This window comes from Ylistrum balloti, unplaced genomic scaffold (genome assembly GCF_031769215.1).
Source record: "Ylistrum balloti isolate Yb309-2 unplaced genomic scaffold, AGI_CSIRO_Ybal_v1 Utg369928, whole genome shotgun sequence".
NCBI classification, from domain to species: domain Eukaryota; kingdom Metazoa; phylum Mollusca; class Bivalvia; order Pectinida; family Pectinidae; genus Ylistrum; species Ylistrum balloti.
Window position 1 is genome coordinate 264,556 of NW_026782042.1, and position 19,682 is coordinate 284,237.

A 19,682-nucleotide genomic window follows, 5' to 3' on the forward strand; every position below is an offset into this window, starting at 1 on the left:
ACAGACATGAAGTAGACATAAAACTTAGAAAGACTTAAAGTTTCGAAAGGGGCAGTAACCCTTGCCTTGGATACATTTTGTTATCGTCACTGAGAACTCTGGCTGACGGTTGCTCTTGACAATAAGGGAAATTGCAGAATTTCAAGTTAATGTTGGACAAGAATAGAGAAATTAATTTAACGTCGATTTGGCACACAATTATTGATTCTGGACTTTTGTATCCGATTCTCTTTCTATCCTTTGTTATATTTTAATCAGAGAACAAACACAACAATATTCATCAGAATTATCAGCAAAATCAATGAACAATTTCTATTAGCTGTGTCATTCTAATTTTGTTGATATAATGGAAAGATGCTAGAATCAATGAAAATGGCTCCAAAAACCGTCAAAATCAGATAAAGTTTTTATAATGATACTTCCCTAAAGACAGCATTGCAAGACTACATTAAGTTAACCGTTAAGTTATTGAAAGGAACATATCAAGCGTTAAAACAAACAAGGAAAATTCCTTGTTGCAAAGGGACAAAAATATTTTTAAACATAGAATTGGAAAATAATTAAGATGACAGTGCTTACTAATAAATTCTCTGATTCATTTTTGATATAATTGATATTATACATTTCGTAATGCCAGGCTGTCTCCAATGTCTATGACACAGGGTATATATCTACACGACAGATTGTGCAGGATCTCTCATCATGCTTAAATTCGCAGTTTCACTCTGGATTTCAATAACTGTTGGTGAGTACTTTTTTCCACAAAAAGAATGAAATCTAATTGGAATACAAACGAGATCGTTTTTAAAATTGAACATCAAAAATAACGAAAGGAATATAATGTTGTCACTTTCATGACTTAATTAATCTTACTGGAATATCCCCCTGAAGGAAGGCTATTATCAATATGTTATTTTAGAGCTCTGAATACTTAATCGACGAGGTAGATGTCAGTTGGAGTAAACTGAAATGTCATAAGATCAACAGAGTAAAGCAAAAGTGAAGGCTATCGGAAATCCTCGAGATCGGTATATCTTTAAAACAAGCAGGTCATTCCAGTTCGGTGATCTATTTAAAACTGACAACGGTCGGTGTCTGGATGGACGGTTTATTGGTATTAAAGGAAGGTTGTAAAGTTTTGACTTTGTACAAAATCCTTCATAAGATTATTGTTTGATACTCATTAGGAACCATTCATGCTTGGCAACTCAATCATTGGGACATGTGAGTGATTTTCCATAATCTAGTTTTGTGTCAGCAACTTCTTCAAATTCTCACTGTTTTTTACCGGTTATCTGTGGTCTCGTGTCGTGGATTTCACTGCACACAACATGCTTTTATAAACCGAAATTCTGTCGTCCTGATGACATACTGCTTGTTGAACCAAATGATTCTCGTGGTTTGAGTTTTTATTACGATTATCATTATTATTATCATGATGTACATTTTTTCGTGCTTCCAATAAAGATTTCGTAACTGAGAGCAAACATACTGTGTCACGATGCATCCGGGTCCGAATGTCGCTATTTCAACACAATTAAAAATAATCACAGTGTTATAGTTTATAGTATACATCAGAAGCTTGTAGTTCTTACCACTGATACCACGTCTCCCTAAAACTATGGTTTTTTTCAGAATAATTCTATTGTACACTTCTTTCTACAATAGGAATTGGGCAACAGGCAATGCCTTTATAAGCCCTCTCCTGATAGCATTAACAGTATGTACACATCAAAATATCGTATATAACAAACATGTAGTCACAAACATCCTAAGATATTTAAAGAGTACACATACAAAATAAGGTAACTAACAAAGACGGTGTGTATCACTGATATATCTGTGAGTTATTTCAACAATAAGTTCATTTGTAATTACATCAACATCTGAACAACCACATAAAAAATCTGAATAGTCAAAGGAATAGCATCATCTAAAGTAGAAATGGCGTTAAAGAAGGTAAGTATGTACAGAGGGCAATGGCGAAAGAAATGATCACAGTCTTCTATATGGAAACCACAATTACAGGCTGGACTATCACAGAGATGGGAATAAAATCAGTCAAAGTTAAGGCTACTAGCATTATTTCTTAGTTTGCACAAAATAATATCAAATTTTCTTTTACCATGATACCTAAAAGTAGAAATACAATGCTGTTGAACAGACATGTTATGATCATTTAGAAAATTTTTTTTTTCAACTGCATAATGGAAGTCATATTGGGGAACAGACAAGATGGATTATTCCATTCTGACAAAATTTTAGGAAAAACGCTATTGGCGTACAAATTTGATCTTTGTGGTGGGATATAAAAAATCCTGTTATGACGAAAGTGATGATTATCAGTATTGTAATTTGAGAATGGTTGAAGGTAATCAGAAACATGAGATGGACAATCATTATTAAATATCTTATAAAACAGAATATTTTGGTGCAGATGTCTTCTTTTAGAAAGCTCAATGGAACTGTGTGTTTTGGTGAATAGTTCTTATGTAACATTCTATATCTGTTTGTATGGTATATATTTAAATATCAGACTCTCCAATGTTTAAGGATGATGCTATATAGTTGTGACTTACCGTTTTTGTTTTTATTTGTAATATACATTGTTTGTTATATTTTGGAAGTTTATGTTGTTTTGTTCACTGGATCAGGATACACACAACTGAACACGTGTCCTCCTGATTCCGCCCACCATGTTCGTCCTGGTCACAGTACAGACTACTGCTACTGGCTTCTTCTCTCCGAACAATCAGCTAAGGACAGCAATATACTGTGTCAGGAGAAAGGAGGCATACTCGCAACAATACCGGACCAGGACGCTCAGCGATTCGTGGAGAAACTGGTTATTTCTATGGATGGGTACATAGACTTATGTGTCATATCGTTTTGAATAATCCCGAAGCTCGATATGTCAGTCATACCGAGTGGTACACATTTCTGAAAATGTTTTTGTAGGCGAATTAGGGTATTTGTGTTAATACAAATGAACGCAATTAATGTAATGGATATTTTTTCTGGCCGTAAAGAGATATGAAATATTTGTGATCAACAGAATTTTTTATGACGGTAGAAAAATGATGTAATATCATCTCAAAATAATACAACTGTTACTCTCAGTTAATCGGACAAAAAGCATTTCCAAACAAACAAGTGTGTTTTGAATACTTTAATTACAGGGATTTTGAAGCGTATATCGGTGTGAACGATATATCAGAAAACAATGTTTACCGTACATACGACGGACAGGAACAGGCCTACTTTAACTGGGCTGGGGAGCACCTGGACAATATAGAAGACTATCAATGTGTTATCATCTCCAGAAAGTCACATCTTAAATGGAATGATATTTTCTGCTACTTCAACAAACAAGCAATTTGTTCCAAAGCTCTCCAAAAATATACCAGCACTCCATCACCTGATGCTCGGGAGTCTGCCACTCAAAATCATGTTGTCGAAGAAATTGCCTCCGCTTCAAATAATGTTTATATCGACCTGGACCTTACTGCAGCTCGAGAAACACAACCCATGTCGTACGTAACGATCAGTGATTATAACAATAATATGGACCTTAATTCTCCCTCGTCAATGGTGTTGACTTCTACCGAAACGCTGAAGAATTCGGCACCAGGAAGTACCGGATATAACACATTCTCTAGTACAGCCGATAAGCATGACAACGTGTATCCACTCACAGGATCAAATACATCTGTGAATCAAAAATCACAAAAGACAGTGAAGCAAATATCAACCCCAATAGTGAATAACAAAAGGATTCAAAAGACAAAAGCACAGATGAATCTAGAGTCTCAAACACCAGTGACTTTAAAGTCCAACAGACAGATAATTCAAGGAACAAACACACAGGCGTCAGCCACACAGATGAATCTAGAGTCCCAAATACCAGTGACTTTAAAGTCCAACAGACAGATAATTCAAGGAACAAACACACAGGCGTCAGTCACACAGATGAATCTAGAATTAAACACACCACAGATAACCAAACAATTGATTTCAGGGTCACTCACACCAATGGTTACAAAAGCAGGCACATCAGTTGAAAGCACCCGATTGATTCTAGGATTAAAGAGACAGCAAACGACCACACAAATACCGAACACATTATACACACCAAAGAATAACAAGCAGGTGGTTCAAGGATCATACAAACTAGAGACACAAGCACAGGTGACACCAGGTTTAAACACACCAAACATCCAGTTGGTTCATGAATCAAACACACCACAGATAAACACACAGGCGATTCAAGAATCAAACGTTCCAGAGAGAAACACACAAGTAAGTCAAGGATTAAACACTACAAAGACAAACACACACGTAAGTCAAGGATTAAACACACCGCAGACCAACACACACGTAAATCAAGGTTTAAACACACCAGAGACTAACACACAGGTGATTAAAGGATCAAAAGTACCACAGACCAACACAAAGTTGATTCAAGAATCAGGAAAATCACAGACCAACACACAGGTGATTCAAGGATCAGGAACACCACAGACCAACACACAGGTGATTCAAGGATCAGGAACACCACAGACCAACACACAGGTGATTCAAGGATCAGGAACACCACAGACCAACACACAGGTGATTCAAGGATCAGGAACACCACAGACCAACACACAGGTGATTCAAGGATCAGGAACACCACAGACCAACACACAGGTGATTCAAGGATCAGGAACACCACAGACCAACACACAGGTGATTCAAGGATCAGGAACACCACAGACCAACACACAGGTGATTCAAGGATCAGGAACACCACAGACCAACACACAGGTGATTCAAGGATCAGGAACACCACAGACCAACACACAGGTGATTCAAGGATCAGGAACACCACAGACCAACACACAGGTGATTCAAGGATCAGGAACACCACAGACCAACACACAGGTGATTCAAGGATCAGGAACACCACAGACCAACACACAGGTGATTCAAGGATCAGGAACACCACAGACCAACACACAGGTGATTCAAGGATCAGGAACATCACAGACCAACACACAGGTGATTCAAGGATCAGGAACATCACAGACCAACACACAGGTGATTCAAGGATCAGGAACACCACAGACCAACACACAGGTGATTCAAGGATCAGGAACACCACAGACCAACACACAGGTGATTCAAGGATCAGGAACACCACAGACCAACACACAGGTGATTCAAGTATCAGGAACACCACAGACCAACACACAGGTGATTCAAGGATCAGGAACATCACAGACCAACACACAGGTGATTCAAGGATCAGGAACATCACAGACCAACACAAAGTTGATTCAAGAACCCAGCATTCCTGAGAGAAACACACAAGTCGGTCAAGAGTTAATCATACCAGTGACAAATACAAAAGATGTTCAAGGATTGAATACATCAAAGACAAATACTCAAGTGGTTCAAGGATCAAACACACAACAGACAAACACACCGTTTATTCAAGGATCAAACACACAACAGACAAACACGCAAGTGATTCAAGGATCAAACACACAACAGACAAACACTATGGTGATTCAAGGATCAAACACACAACAGACAAACACACCGGTGATTCAAGGATCAAACTCACAACAGACAAACACACCGTTTATTCAAGGATCAAACACACAACAGACAAACACACAAATGATTCAAGGATCAAACACACAACAGACAACCACACCGGTGATTCAAGGATCAAATACACAACAGACAAACACACCGGTGATTCAAGGATCAAACTCACAACAGACAAACACACCGTTTATTCAAGGATCAAACACACAACAGACAAACACGCAAGTGATTCAAGGATCAAACACACAACAGACAAACACACCGGTGATTCAAGGATCAAACACACAACAGACAAACACACCGGTGATTCAAGGATCAAACTCACAACAGACAAACACACCGGTGATTCAAGGATCAAACTCACACCAGACAAACACACCGTTTATTCAAGGATCAAACATACAACAGACAAACACACAAATGATTCAAGGATCAAACACACACCAGACAACCACACCGGTGATTCAAGGATCAAATACACAACAGACAAACACACAAATGATTCAAGGATCAAACACACAGCAGACAAACACACAAGTGATTCAAGGATCAAATACACAACAGACAAACACACAAATGATTCAAGGATCAAACACACCTGTTCCGCAATGGTCAGTTACTCGAGTGTCAATGACACCAATGAATGACGTTTTATCAAAACCAGTGAGTCATGATTGGAATGAACATGTGACTCCCGGACCAATGATATCATATTACCGCGCCGAAGAAACAAAAATACAAGAACGACCCGATAAAACGGATAATCAAAGGTCATTTACAGCTGTTAACCAAATGTTTGAAACGGAAGTACTTCAAAGGTCATACACGGCAGATAATCAAACGTCTGAGACGGAAGTGACTCAAAGGGCTGAGACGGTAGTGAGGCAAAATTCATCCAGGTTTGATAAAATTACACACCAAAGTACAGATACTTCTGTGAATCAATGGTTACATATACACCGGAATCGAACGACAGATACACCTGAGAATCAACAGTCTGATACACCTGTGAATCAACAGTCTGATACACCTGTGAATCAACAGTCTGATAAACCTGTGAATCAACAGTCTGATACACCTGTGAATCAACAGTCTGATACACCTGTAAATCAACCATCAGATACACCTGTACATCAAAGGTCTGATACACCTGTACATCAAAAGTCTGGTACACCTGAGAATCAACAGTCTGATACACCTGACAATCAACAGTCTGATACACCTGACAATCAACAGTCTGATACACCTGTACATCAAAGGTCTGATACACCTGACTATCAACAGTCTGATACACCTGTACATCAAAGGTCTGATACACCTGTGAATCAACAATTAGATACACCTGAGAATCAACAGTCTGATAAATCTGTGAATCAAGTGTCTGATACACCTGTGAATGAAAGGTCTGATACACCTGAGAATCAACAGTCTGATACACCTGTTAATCAACAGTCTGATACACCTGTACATCAAAGGTCTGATACACCTGAGAATCAACAGTCTGATACACCTGTACATCAAAGGTCTGATACACCTGTGAATCAACAGTCTGATACACCTGAGATTCAACAGTCTGATACACCTGTACATCAAAGGTCTGATACACCTGTGAATCAACAGTCTGATACACCTGAGAATCAACAGTCTGATACACCTGTAAATCAAAGGTCTGATACACCTGAGAATCAACAGTCTGATACACCTGAGAATCAACAGTCTGATACACCTGAGAATCAACAGTCTGATACACCTCCACATCAAAGGTCTGATACACCTGAGAATCAACAATCTGATACACCTGTGAATCAACAGTCTGATACACCTGTGAATCAAAGGTCTGATACACCTGTGAAGCAACAGTCTGATACACCTGAGAATCAACAGTCTGATGCACCTGTGATTCAACAGTCTGATGCACCTGTGAATCAACAGTCTGATACACCTGTGAATCAACAGTCTGATGCACCTGAGAATCAACAGTCTGATACACCTGTGAATCAACAGTCTGATGCACCTGTGAATCAACAATTACATACACCTGAGAATCAACAATCGGATACACCTGTGAATCAACAATTAGATACACCTGTGAATCAAAAGTCTGATACACCTGTGAATCAACAGTCTGATGCACCTGAGAATCAACAGTCTGATACACCTGTACATCAAAGGTCTGATACACCTGAGAATCAACAGTCTGATGCACCTGTGAATCAACAGTCTGATACACCTGAGAATCAACAGTCTGATACACCTATGAATCAACAGTCGGATACACCTGAGAATCAAGGGTCTGATACATCTGTACATCAAAGATCTGATACACCTGACAATCAACAGTCTGTTACACCTTTGAATCAACAGTCTGATACACCTGAGAATCAACAGTCTGATACACCTATGAATCAACAGTCGGATACACCTGAGAATCAAGGGACTGATACATCTGTACATCAAAGATCTGATACACCTGACAATCAACAGTCTGATACACCTTTGAATCAACAGTCTGATACACCTGAGAATCAACAGTCTGATAAACATGTGAATCAAGTGTCTGGTACACCTGTGAATCAAAGGTCTGATGCACCTGTGAATCAACAGTCTGATGCACCTGTGAATCAACAGTCTGATACACCTGAGAATCAACAATTAGATACACCTGTTAAACGATGGATAGATACACATGTGAACCAAAGTGCTTCTGTGAATGAAACGTCTGATACACTGGCGAGATCAGTACCAAATGAAGTCAGTCCACATTCTGCTGCAGATCGCCAGGAAGAAAATATATCTATTAATCTAACGAAGAAACTACCAGAGGAAGAAATTGGTGAGCTTGTCAGATCTGTGACAAGTAAGATGGACACCTCTTTCACAAGTGAGATGGACACATCTGTAACTGGTAAGTTGGACACATCATAGACAAGTAACATGGACACATCCGTGACATGATAGACAACTCCATGACAAGAAACATGGACAACTCCGTGATAAGTAACATGGACAACTCCATGACAAGTAACATGGGCACATCCGCGAAACGTAATTGGGATAAATCCCTGACCAGTAAGGTGGACATATCCCTGACCAGTAAGGTGGACACATCCCTGACCAGTAAGGTGGACATATCTGTCACCAGTAAGGTGGACACATCTGTCACCAGTAAGGTGGACACATCCCTAACCAGTAACATTGACACATCCCAGACCAGTAACATGGACACATCCCTGACCAGTAAGGTGGGCACATCCCTGACCAGTAAGGTGGACACATCTGTCACCAGTAAGGTGGACACATCCCTGACCAGTAACATTGACACATCCCTGACCAGTAACATGGACACATCCCTGACCAGTAAGGTGGGCACATCCCTGACCAGTAACATGGACACATTCCTGACCAGTAAGGTGGACTAATAGCGAGGGTATGTTTTTAACTTAAACATTTCCTGCATAATTGCCAAAATCAACATTTATGAAGTTCACTAGTTCACAGTTAATTAAGTATTCTTGCGAGGGCATGATTATATATTAAGCCATTAATATTTCTAAAATTTATCCTCACGAATTCCCAAAATACTTGCCCGTAACACAGGTACTATAAATGTACTATAGTGACAAAGGTTCTCACTTTCTTCAACAAGAACCGCCATATTGGGTTTCTGTCGCCTATGGTAAATATACACCGTTACCGGACATCACTCCTTAAACTGAGTCACTAATTATGATGAATAATTCATATTTCAAGGATGAAAAATCAAACGAATTTCAAACTTTCTTTTAAAATCTTTTCAATATTAAATAAAAACCAAACAATAGGGAAAAACTTGAGGGTAGCACTCAAATGTGAAATGGTAACGAATTAATTCAAAGTTGAAGATTTCAAAAATATTTAAACAGATTTAAAAGGAAAATTGTATTCAGATGAAGACAAAATGGGATAAGAAGAGAAATGTAGCTTTGTGTCATGATTTCACATGAGGTGTATTCTACTGAATGAATCACGGAGGTTGCTTTATAGTTGTCCTGATGTAATGTAAATAGAGGAGCGGGTATAATGATTTACACCAGTGCTTTCACACATCTTAGCAGGAATTATCTATGCAGAGAACATGCAGAAGGAAACAGCTATGATTGCAGGTTCACACGAGTTATTTCCCCTTTAACACACTTGCATAATGCTATCGGCCTCATGACAACATGAAGTGAAACACTGCAAAGAAAAGCTGACTCGGTTACTGAAAGAAAAGGTGAAAGAAAACTTTCGACACAGTTTGGTAAATATAAACTGTACCACAACCACAGATGTTATAGTATCCTTCCAGTGGGACATCGGAGCTTTGTCTTGGATAGAATTCAGTTCAAATTTTGTGGACTACTAAAAATACAACAAGGGCAACTGGTCAAATTGAGATCAGGTTCCAGGTTTGTTGACGACACGTGCCACGTGCATCTTGGTCAATCCAAGTAAGTAATGTCACGTTCTCAAATGACAACCAAACAATTTATACACCAACTGAACCAACAGGCAAACTAACGAGCATCAAACACATCTAAATGTATTTCTCAAAAATGTGAGATCATTACGGTGACCATAGAACTCCCCATAACCGTCATCAACAGCACGTGATAAGCTCTGAATGAGCCCTCTGCCGGCAAACCTTGTCAGTACATTTTCTCTATAGAAAGGAATTAAATAGAAATAAACATCATATGAAAATATAAGTGAAACATATATTATTGTGTTATGATAAACAAGTTCATGTTGTATCTGGACCTGTTATTGGTTAGGTAATTATTGTAAATTGTTGTTGAAACTGTATATTCAACCCTCTAACACAGCTTCCGAAAATTGTCCTTTCACTCCCTAATCAAAGTCGAGCGAAGGAAAAATGCACATTTTTATTTAAATGACTGAAAAATATTTTAATCAACATTTATGAAATCATAATAATCACAACACCTATCGACGTATTATTACTGTTATATTTTGCAGTTAGTGGCAAGTTCGTTCACAGGACTGGTGACAATGGCGAGGGACCCTCGGGAGCCCCTCTCAAGTCGGTAAGCGTTCGGAGTGCTATCGCCTGTGCCAGTGTTTGCCAGAGGTTAGCTGTGTGTCGATCCTTCTACTACAGCCGCGTCACTTCCGCTAAATGCGTTATCTTTGACGACAAAACATATGAATATACCCCATCTATAGCAGGTATGGAGTATTTTGTAAAGGCGGTGTAGGATGACCCAATCTATCACCGGACTTTAAAGACAGTTCATTTCGTTTATGGAGAATCGCCGATATGTTCCGAATGGCATTGAATGATGACGCAGAGAACTAGATAACCCGATCTGTCCCAGTGTCAATTACAGTACCCATGTTGCGACTATAAAATACAACCATTGTGTGAGTACATCATTAAGTTTTACAATCTTTAGTTATTTGTTTGAATGATGCTTTAATGAAAAAAACTGCTTCTAGAATATCGCATATATCCTTAAGTCTCTAACACAAAGACTTGTTTTTTCATACATCATTTTTCTCCCGATTCCATTATCGACAGCCAGAGTCACCCCAGTGCGACAAGTTCAAGGTTATTATCTATCTTTTGACATCATCTAAGTAACTAATGCCGACTGGAAGTGTGGGTTGATTCCTTCCATATGTGATATTTAATGGCGATGAAGATTGGAAATACTTAATTGCCATTCTTACTTACTAAATATATTCCCATGAGGGGAGCACCCCCCCCCTTCACGTCGCCAGAGAATCGACACACGTCGATTGGACTCTGCGAGGCGACGGGCAGAGTCAAGGCGAAACCTTCATCATCATCATCATTGCTAAATATAGTAACTTAATAATATAGTAGACAATGCTACATCATATACGTTAAACACGTGTCAGTAGCTGTAAAGTAAATGGAAAATAATATAGATGTATGTCTCCCGATTCTATATGGCTTCTATCCTCCCGATATGATATCTATATCCCGTCCAGACCAGCAACCCCTGATAAAGGCTGCCACAACGTACATGATTTACAATATAAAGTACAGATTTCCACTCACTGACATTTCATAACAAGTTTCGATACGATCCTCTGACAGCTGCAAAAGGACGATATTGCGTAAAGCTGTCTATTCGAATAAACAGTCAATTACAGCATCGTTTTTTTTTTTTTTTTTTACTTTATTTTTTTTATTAAAAATGATACACGGAGCATGTGCTATATCAACTGTTTCAGTCGTTTAACACAACATACTGTTTTTGTTTTGCTTTTTTGTTTGTTTTTGTTTTCATTCGTGTTTCGGTTTCTGTACTTTTATACCTCTATGTAATTTTATGTATAAAGAATTTTCATGACTTTTTATGTGTGCAAAAATCCCCAATATGTTCCTATGATTCTGGTTTGTGCTAAAACACTAGAAAATACCGAAATGTTGTCAAAGCGGTATTATAGACTCAGAAGCACTATCGATGAAGTGTAAAGAGAATAAGAGTCTTGATGACACCCGCCATGTTATTCCTGGTCAATTCAAGTAAGTTATGTCACGTTCCCAAATATTAACAGTAAAACCAGCAGACATACTCACAAACATCAAACATATCTCTCATGTCGAACAAGGCTCGAAATATCATATTTCCTTGTTGTTTTAATCACCATGTATCTCGCAAAACCCAGTGTTGTAAATACATCTGTCAATTGTCGAAATATTTCTAGGAAATGATGGTATTGGTAAATGTTTTAAACTTAATCCGATGTACTTATACCTGTATTTACCCAACCTGTATTCACTTATCCTTGTTTTATTTCAAATTGATATAACAAAAAGGGATGTCTTCGATAAGGTAGAATGGAAGAAAATGTCCTTTGGTGCAACTGAAAAAGAAAAGTCATGGCTAATGATAAACCAGACTTTTGTGAATGGCCAGTACAGATTAGTAGAATAATTTCACTTTCTCCGACTTGTTTGAGAACGACTTTGTAGGAAATCTATAACCAGTGTTTATTTTAAGCACTGAAAATCAGCATATGTGAGATAAGGAACCAATTTGCACTCTCAAGGTTATGAACCTAAGGACCAATGTCCGTGTTAATGGCACGTTAGCTATAATTAGTATGTATCTGGACACACGCTATATTTGGAAACGAAATCTACTTTAAAAATGAGCACTATTGACCGAAGATAACACTGGGTATGTAAATGTTTTGCCCGATAATGAATTCTCTTGCGGACGAAAAGCTCCCAGTGGTTTTTAAAACGTGCTCAAGGATAAACGATTGTGGTTATTAGTTATTTGAAGACTGAATCCCGTCTAACACCGCTTTATATTGTAAACACGCACCACTTAGGCACTAGGATTGCTTTTATCAGAATCAATACGATAAAACCAGTCTTGTCTCCAGGGCAACACAATGGATAAGACGGCGAATAGTTTCGTTAGAAATGCAAAGAAACGCTTGCGACGAGTTTGTTAACAACTACCTCATAATTTGTAACTATTTAAATCCTTGTTTAATTAAGGCAGGTTTGCCCAGGCTAACTGAAGATCCAGTACATCAGATTTAATATTGTGTAAGATGAATCAGCAACGAATTGTTTACATTGTCCTTTGACACGACATAACGGAAGACCAGCAGTGACTGTTAACAACGTATTTGATTGGTTTATAAAACGCGACGACAGGCATCTTAATCTTAAAAACGTTCATGAAAAAAAAATTAAACATTTTTATAACGGTTTTCAAAACAGAGAAATCTTTGTTACGTAACACTGTCTGTATACGACAACCTTTTGTTCAGTGAGATATGTTCTGCTTGAATAAAAAAAAATACAAACCACGAGAATGACAGAGAGACAGAAGAAGAGCAATGTTATTTGAGCTACGAGAGGCACTAATAACAATAATTCATCGCGCCACCATTACTGTTTGATACATCTTACTTGTACGTGCAGCAAACCTATTTGAAATTCCTTTTAACAAGCTTCAATTTCTCTGATTTTGATTTATAAGCGAGAATTCCTTTATTTGATAAATTTTCTCTATACATGGATTGAAACAATTAGAAGAGAGAATCATCTGGTTTTATGTTACTTCTAAGTATGTAACAAAATACCATATAATCAACACTTTTCTCGCGTCCAGTCGGGATGACATAAATATTCTGACAGCTACACCCTGCTCCCTTTTTGTGCCACTGACACCTCCGACCCAAATTCGGGTCTAAATATAGAGGTTCGCCTATTTTATTTTATCTCGGTCAGAGAGGAAAGGTTTGTTGTAAAAGCAATTTTATATATTTTGTCATTTCAAATACGATGTGTATGTGTTTGATGCATTTTCAAATATAAACACAATCATTTTTGGCGTGTACGATATTTAAATAGCTATGTTGAAATCGGCAAACTTCATCTTATATAGTGAAGTGAACAGTCAAAAGAGATATTAACGTTATTTATAAATTATGTACGAGACCTCCAAAAACGAATTCCTATCATATATTAAAGACGGGTTATTGATGGACTTACACTAAAACTTAAGTTATGCAGTGCATGCGTTTGCTATCAATATCGAAAGCAGGAAACTGTACCCCGCTGGACACGTGATATGTTTCTTTTCTCGTGACAGCTTGGAACACGTGCCGCGCTTGCCGAAACGTGACTCTGCAACCAGAAGTCAATCTAAATGTTAATTTTAAATTAGATGTAATTAGAAGTGATAACATTTAACTGATAGAAGCAGCAACAATGCCCATTAAATAGACGGAGTAATGAGCAGTGATAGACGCTACAGATGTACGTCTTCCCAACGCATTGTCAACAACAGAATTACAGCCGATAGCGCTGGGAACATATGTCGTCTATAGGATCGACGAAAGTTGAACAATTTGTTATTTTTTTTTTTTTGGCCCTCAGTAAGAAAGATTACATATCACTGTAGCATAGTAACGATTTGTACAAGGATGTAAAACAATGGATTGCAATGGGACCGGTAGATCAAAGGTCAATATCATATGACATAAAAAAAACTGAAATTAAGTGGATGGTGAAAAATGAAACAAAATACAACAGAATGCTTATGAGTACACGTCAAACATAAAATATTATCGTGGAAGCGTCAATATTTAAACACTATTGTAGACACTAGGAAAAAGGTCAATATTTAAACGCTGTTGTAGACAATGTAGAACAGACGTTAATATTTAAACACTGTTGTAGACAATGTAGAACAAATGTCAATATTTAAACACTATTGTAGACACTAGGAAAAAGGTCAATATTTAAACGCTGTTGTAGACAAGGTAGAACAGACGTTAATATTTAAACACTGTTGTAGACAATGTAGAACAAACGTCAATATTTAAACACTATTGTAGACACTAGGAAAAAGGTCAATATTTAAACGCTGTTGTAGACAATGTAGAATAAATATCAATATCTAAACGCTGTTGTAGACAATGTAGAACAAATACCAATATTTAAACGCTGTTGTAGACAATGTAGAATAAATATCAATATCTAAACGCTGTTGTAGACAATGTAGAACAAATGTCAATATTTAAACACTGTTGTAGACAATATAGAACAAACGTCAATATTTAAACACTAATGTAGACACTAGGAAAAAGGTCAATATTTAAACGCTGTTGTAGACAATGTAGAATAGACGTCAATATTTAAACACTGTGGTAGACAATGTTGAACAAACGTCAATATTTAAACGCTGTTGTAGACAATATAGAACAAACGTCAATATTTAAACACTGTTGTAGACAATATAGAACAAACGTCAATATTTAAACACTGTTGTAGACAATATAGAACAAATACCAATATTTGGGATAAGAGTTTAATGCTCTGGCAAATTGTAAGAAGATTAATTTATTTTTCATTGCATTTTTTACCCTACGTAACAGTATTTGTCAAACTCGAAAGGTCAGTAATTGCGGTAACTGGAGCTCTCTAGGAGCTTTTTGTTTGTTACGAATGCATTACTGTCATACAGGTAGAAAGGTAAGGATTCGATTCCATAACAACAAGTACTGTAATAAGGTAAATACATTAGATATTGTCATTCCACTTATCACTCATAATAGTTTATTTATATAAAAGGAACACTTTGATCGTAATAAAGCCCAGGGTTACAATCACAATAAAATAATAACAATAAATTAATTAATTAATAAAAAAAATAGTAAATAATCTAATGTTGGTTCTAGTCGAATAAATCTTTTTAATGATTAAACCCTTTCAGGGTGTCTTCCGTACCAGAAATGTTCTTTGAATAAGAAATGCTTCCTATTAAAATCTGAGCGAGCACGAGAATTTGTTCTCCTCCATATCGCCTAAAAGCAAGAATTGGAAGCTTCAATTTTCTCTCACAACTGTAAAGGATGATGAACTATACTAGAACAAAGTTTGACGGAAAACATTGCTGTCAAGAATTAACGCAGGATCACCAGTCAGTGGAAACGACAAGGCAAGTGACACAGGGCACAAGTGTTATGACATTAAGGCAGGTTTTACCGTCGGGTAGGACTTGGCCACGCCGGGACACCCAGTGGGAGGCCGTTATTGTGTGAAGTGTCAGACGACAAGAAATTGTAGGCCTTTTAGAGTAGTATTTTCAACATTGATGAAGATTGCTCAACAGAATAGATATAGCATTTACTTAAAATCTCTATCAACCTTTAATCGATGCTGGTATACATCAATTTCCGCCTGCTGAACAATTCCTACCAGTCGTGTCCTTCAAGGGTTTTACTTAATCGTTATTTCACTCTGTCCGGTCATTTCCTGCTCAGCGCTAACATAAAAACAATGACTTGCCAGTGTCACCTTCAAGCAAAGACGCGCGTGCGTGACGATGTTATGAAACAAGAGCGGCATACAGCTTGATCATAATGTTAAATCATCGTTCTAATGTAAGTAATGACGGAACATAGCAAATGTACCGAAAGCTGGTGGTTCCTTTATTACTACAACATAGGATAAATGTATATTCCAGTGTTGATAACTCATTAGAGATGTCAAAATTGTGTTGGTGTGTCATTAAGCTATATGGCGGTGCCAGCTAGAGAGCACTTTACTTAATGTACTGTCGACAAGTGTTCGGAAGTGACGTCTACCCGTCTCCCGCGGGTAACAAGCACCGACTCGCTTACTGTGTTACAATGCGTGACCTGTATGCTGAAGAAAAAAAGGTCCAGTCTGTGAAAATCTTGGAATCCAGTTGAAGCATACGTAAACGACAGTTTTTAAGAGATGGTAATTCGGTATGATTTGATTCTGTGGGCATGTGCTCTCCCGATCGGACGTGATATTTTACAATTCAAAAAAACGCAACAAAATACCAACATGTGAACAAACTATGAATAAAAGACAGATTTACACGTAAACTCCAGAAAAAAACCCACGAAAATAAGAAGAGCAATCCCTTGAATATCTAATCAACTGTGTCCTGCAAACATCAAACGTTTGGGATGCGTGGTGTTTCTATTCAGAAATGGAAAATTCTCAATGGGGATATTGAATGGGGAAATCATCACGCTTATCATACAGTTTGATGGAAAGATGTCCATATAGATAAGCAGCTGATGTCAAACAGTCTGTCGTGTCGTTGATTCTGGTGGGTATGATGGACATGGTCGACGAATCTCTTGTTACTTAAAGATAAGACATCAGCAATATCTCTGTAACTGAAAATTAAAGACTTTGCAAGGACGTTGTGACTTTTGTGACCCATTTTGACAAGCTTTTCGATAAATTCAGCATCGTATGAAAAAAAAACAAGTCATCCAACAGAGGGTCACAGATAGTTATGAAAGGTGTTCAAGTAATCTGTTGGACGATCTTAACATCAAACTCGATGATGTCGTCCTCTATATACATTTCTTCTTTGATTTGAACCTATGTTTTACAAAATCGTTTCAGTATAATTCACAACCATGTATTTATACCACTGTTCACCATTCTTGGAGAAGAAAGCTGCTCTCCTATCAAGAGAAAGAAGGCGTTCTTTCAATTTAGAATAGGTATTCTTCGTATATGTCCTTAGAAATGTTGAGGATGCTGAAGGTTGGTGAAAAGCTCATTGAAGTTCTTTAAAACTCGTATACCATTAATTCCACACACAGTATCACATTTCGGCTGTAACCCCAATTTGATAGTACTTCGAATGACAAATTTGGACAAAGTTTTGGTTTGCCTGCTAGACAGGCCAGCAATAAAAAGCTGTCATATCGATTCATTGGAAGTGTGGGAATCCAACATAAACGTAGCATGTCCGAATCTTTATGATTAATAGGGAAGACTAATAATGTATAGGTGTGATTCCTTCGTTATCAAGCAAGCCTAGTACTTTTTGTATACGGGAAATGTGATAATGTTTACAGACAAGGATTAAGTTATTGGACACCTTATCTGCAGGCACATTAAAAAACCTATCACGTGAATCTGGATGTATGAATTTAATATCACGATCAAGAAATATTGACATGTTTTTGTTTTCATTTTAGATTTAAAGCTACTAATTATCGTAAGAATGATGGACCACATGAATGAACCTTTTCTTAAAGCGAATCCAACGCAGTTCGTTTTCGTTTTGCCCACTTCGTAACACCAATAGAGGAAGCGAATATAACGTAGTTCGAACATGATAGACAGGGTAAAGTTTCCATTAAAATTGAGAAGTAGTAAATAAATTCAGAACGCAAGGGGACAATACCAGCGAAATCAGGATCACAACTAGCAACTTATCATACAACAAAACAATGTTAAAAACAGCATAAGCTTTCTGGAAAAACATATTCTTTGGTTCGAGACATATTGATATATTTTGTCATGGAATTCTTCACTCCATGATATATAGTTACACACTGTATACAATATATTTGAAGGTCATCGGTGAACAGAATAGAGTCCAGTGTACACATTACATCTGTACAAGTGTTGAAAACAATATCCTCTTTCATATCTCTATAAAATAACAAAAAACAGAATATACGAGGGATGATTGATTTAAGCGGTTAACATTTGGCTGACATATTGCATTATTTTTCGACATAATCTCCTTCAGTATCTATAACTTTTGTCAGTGATGTTTGAGAATCTCAACGCCCCTTTTAAAGAAGTCCTTTTCTTGAACATTCAGAAAGTCCTCCACTGCATGTATGACGTCATCATCTGATCGAAAGTGGGAACTGGAAATGGTCTTTTTCAATTCTGGAAACAGATGAAAGTCTGATGGAGCGAGATCAGGCGAATAAGACGGATGTTCAATCAATTCCAAGCCTCCGTCGTTAATGGCAGCCATGGCAAAGCAGGTTTTTGAGCCGAGTCATGATCCTGGTGGAATGATACACCTTTACTGAGTTTTAGCTTGAGTTAAATATTTTCTCTTAACTGCCTTAGAAGTGATACATAATATGTGCCATTGATTGTTTGTCCCTTTTGTAGAATAGCTTCTAACTGAATTCCATCAGCATCCCAGCAACCTGAGGCCATAACCTCTCCAGCTGATGGAACAGTCTTTGTCTTCTTTTGTAGGGGTGAACCAGGGTGCTTACTTTGTTTAGACAGTGTTTAGGCCTCTGGGGTGAAATAATATATCCACGATTAATCTATAGTCACATAACTTTGCAGAAAGTTTAGTCTTAAAGAATCAGATAAACAAGCGACAAAGTCCGCCTGCTTCTAATCAACTGTCAGAAGTCATGGTACCCAACGGGCTAAGAACTTTCACATTGTAAGATCTTTCGTAGAATGGAATGTACTCTTTCCTGTGAAATCCCAACTCTGCTGGCTACATAAAACCCTGTAACACGCTTGTCAGTCATAACATGGACTTTATTGACCATTTCTGGGATTGCAACAATGACAGGCGTTCCAGGACGGGCGTCATCCCCAAGGCTCTGCCTGCCACACTTGAATTCCGCCACCCACATTTCCATTGTATGGAGGGCCATCTTTCCTAAGTGTCGCTACTTATCATTATGGATATCCTTAAGTGTTTTCTGATGCAAATATTGAATTACTGCTCTTTCAGTGATTTTGCAAATTTTGTAACTTAACTGATAAACTTCTT

At 37.6% G+C, this 19,682-nt stretch overlaps 1 protein-coding gene across 1 annotated transcript; it reads left to right on the plus strand.

Moving 5' to 3' along the window:
• The first annotated feature begins 1,944 nt into the window (after nt 1-1,944).
• LOC132547039 (mucin-2-like) lies at nt 1,945-8,520 on the plus strand. The gene is made up of 4 exons (XM_060210788.1): nt 1,945-1,959; nt 2,266-2,371; nt 2,655-2,862; nt 3,180-8,520. The coding sequence occupies exons 1-4, from the start codon at nt 1,945-1,947 to the stop codon at nt 8,518-8,520; spliced, it is 5,670 nt and encodes a 1,889-aa protein (XP_060066771.1).
• Nucleotides 8,521-19,682: the final 11,162 nt, after the last annotated feature.

What these genes read in the sequence shown, in the direction of transcription:
- LOC132547039 (XM_060210788.1), top strand. An exon ending in TAATTTGAGAATGGTTGAAG is followed by an intron (nt 2,372 to 2,654) that starts GTAATCAGAAAC and finishes TCACTGGATCAG; the next exon opens with GATACACACAACTGAACACG. An exon ending in CTGGTTATTTCTATGGATGG is followed by an intron (nt 2,863 to 3,179) that starts GTACATAGACTT and finishes CTTTAATTACAG; the next exon opens with GGATTTTGAAGCGTATATCG.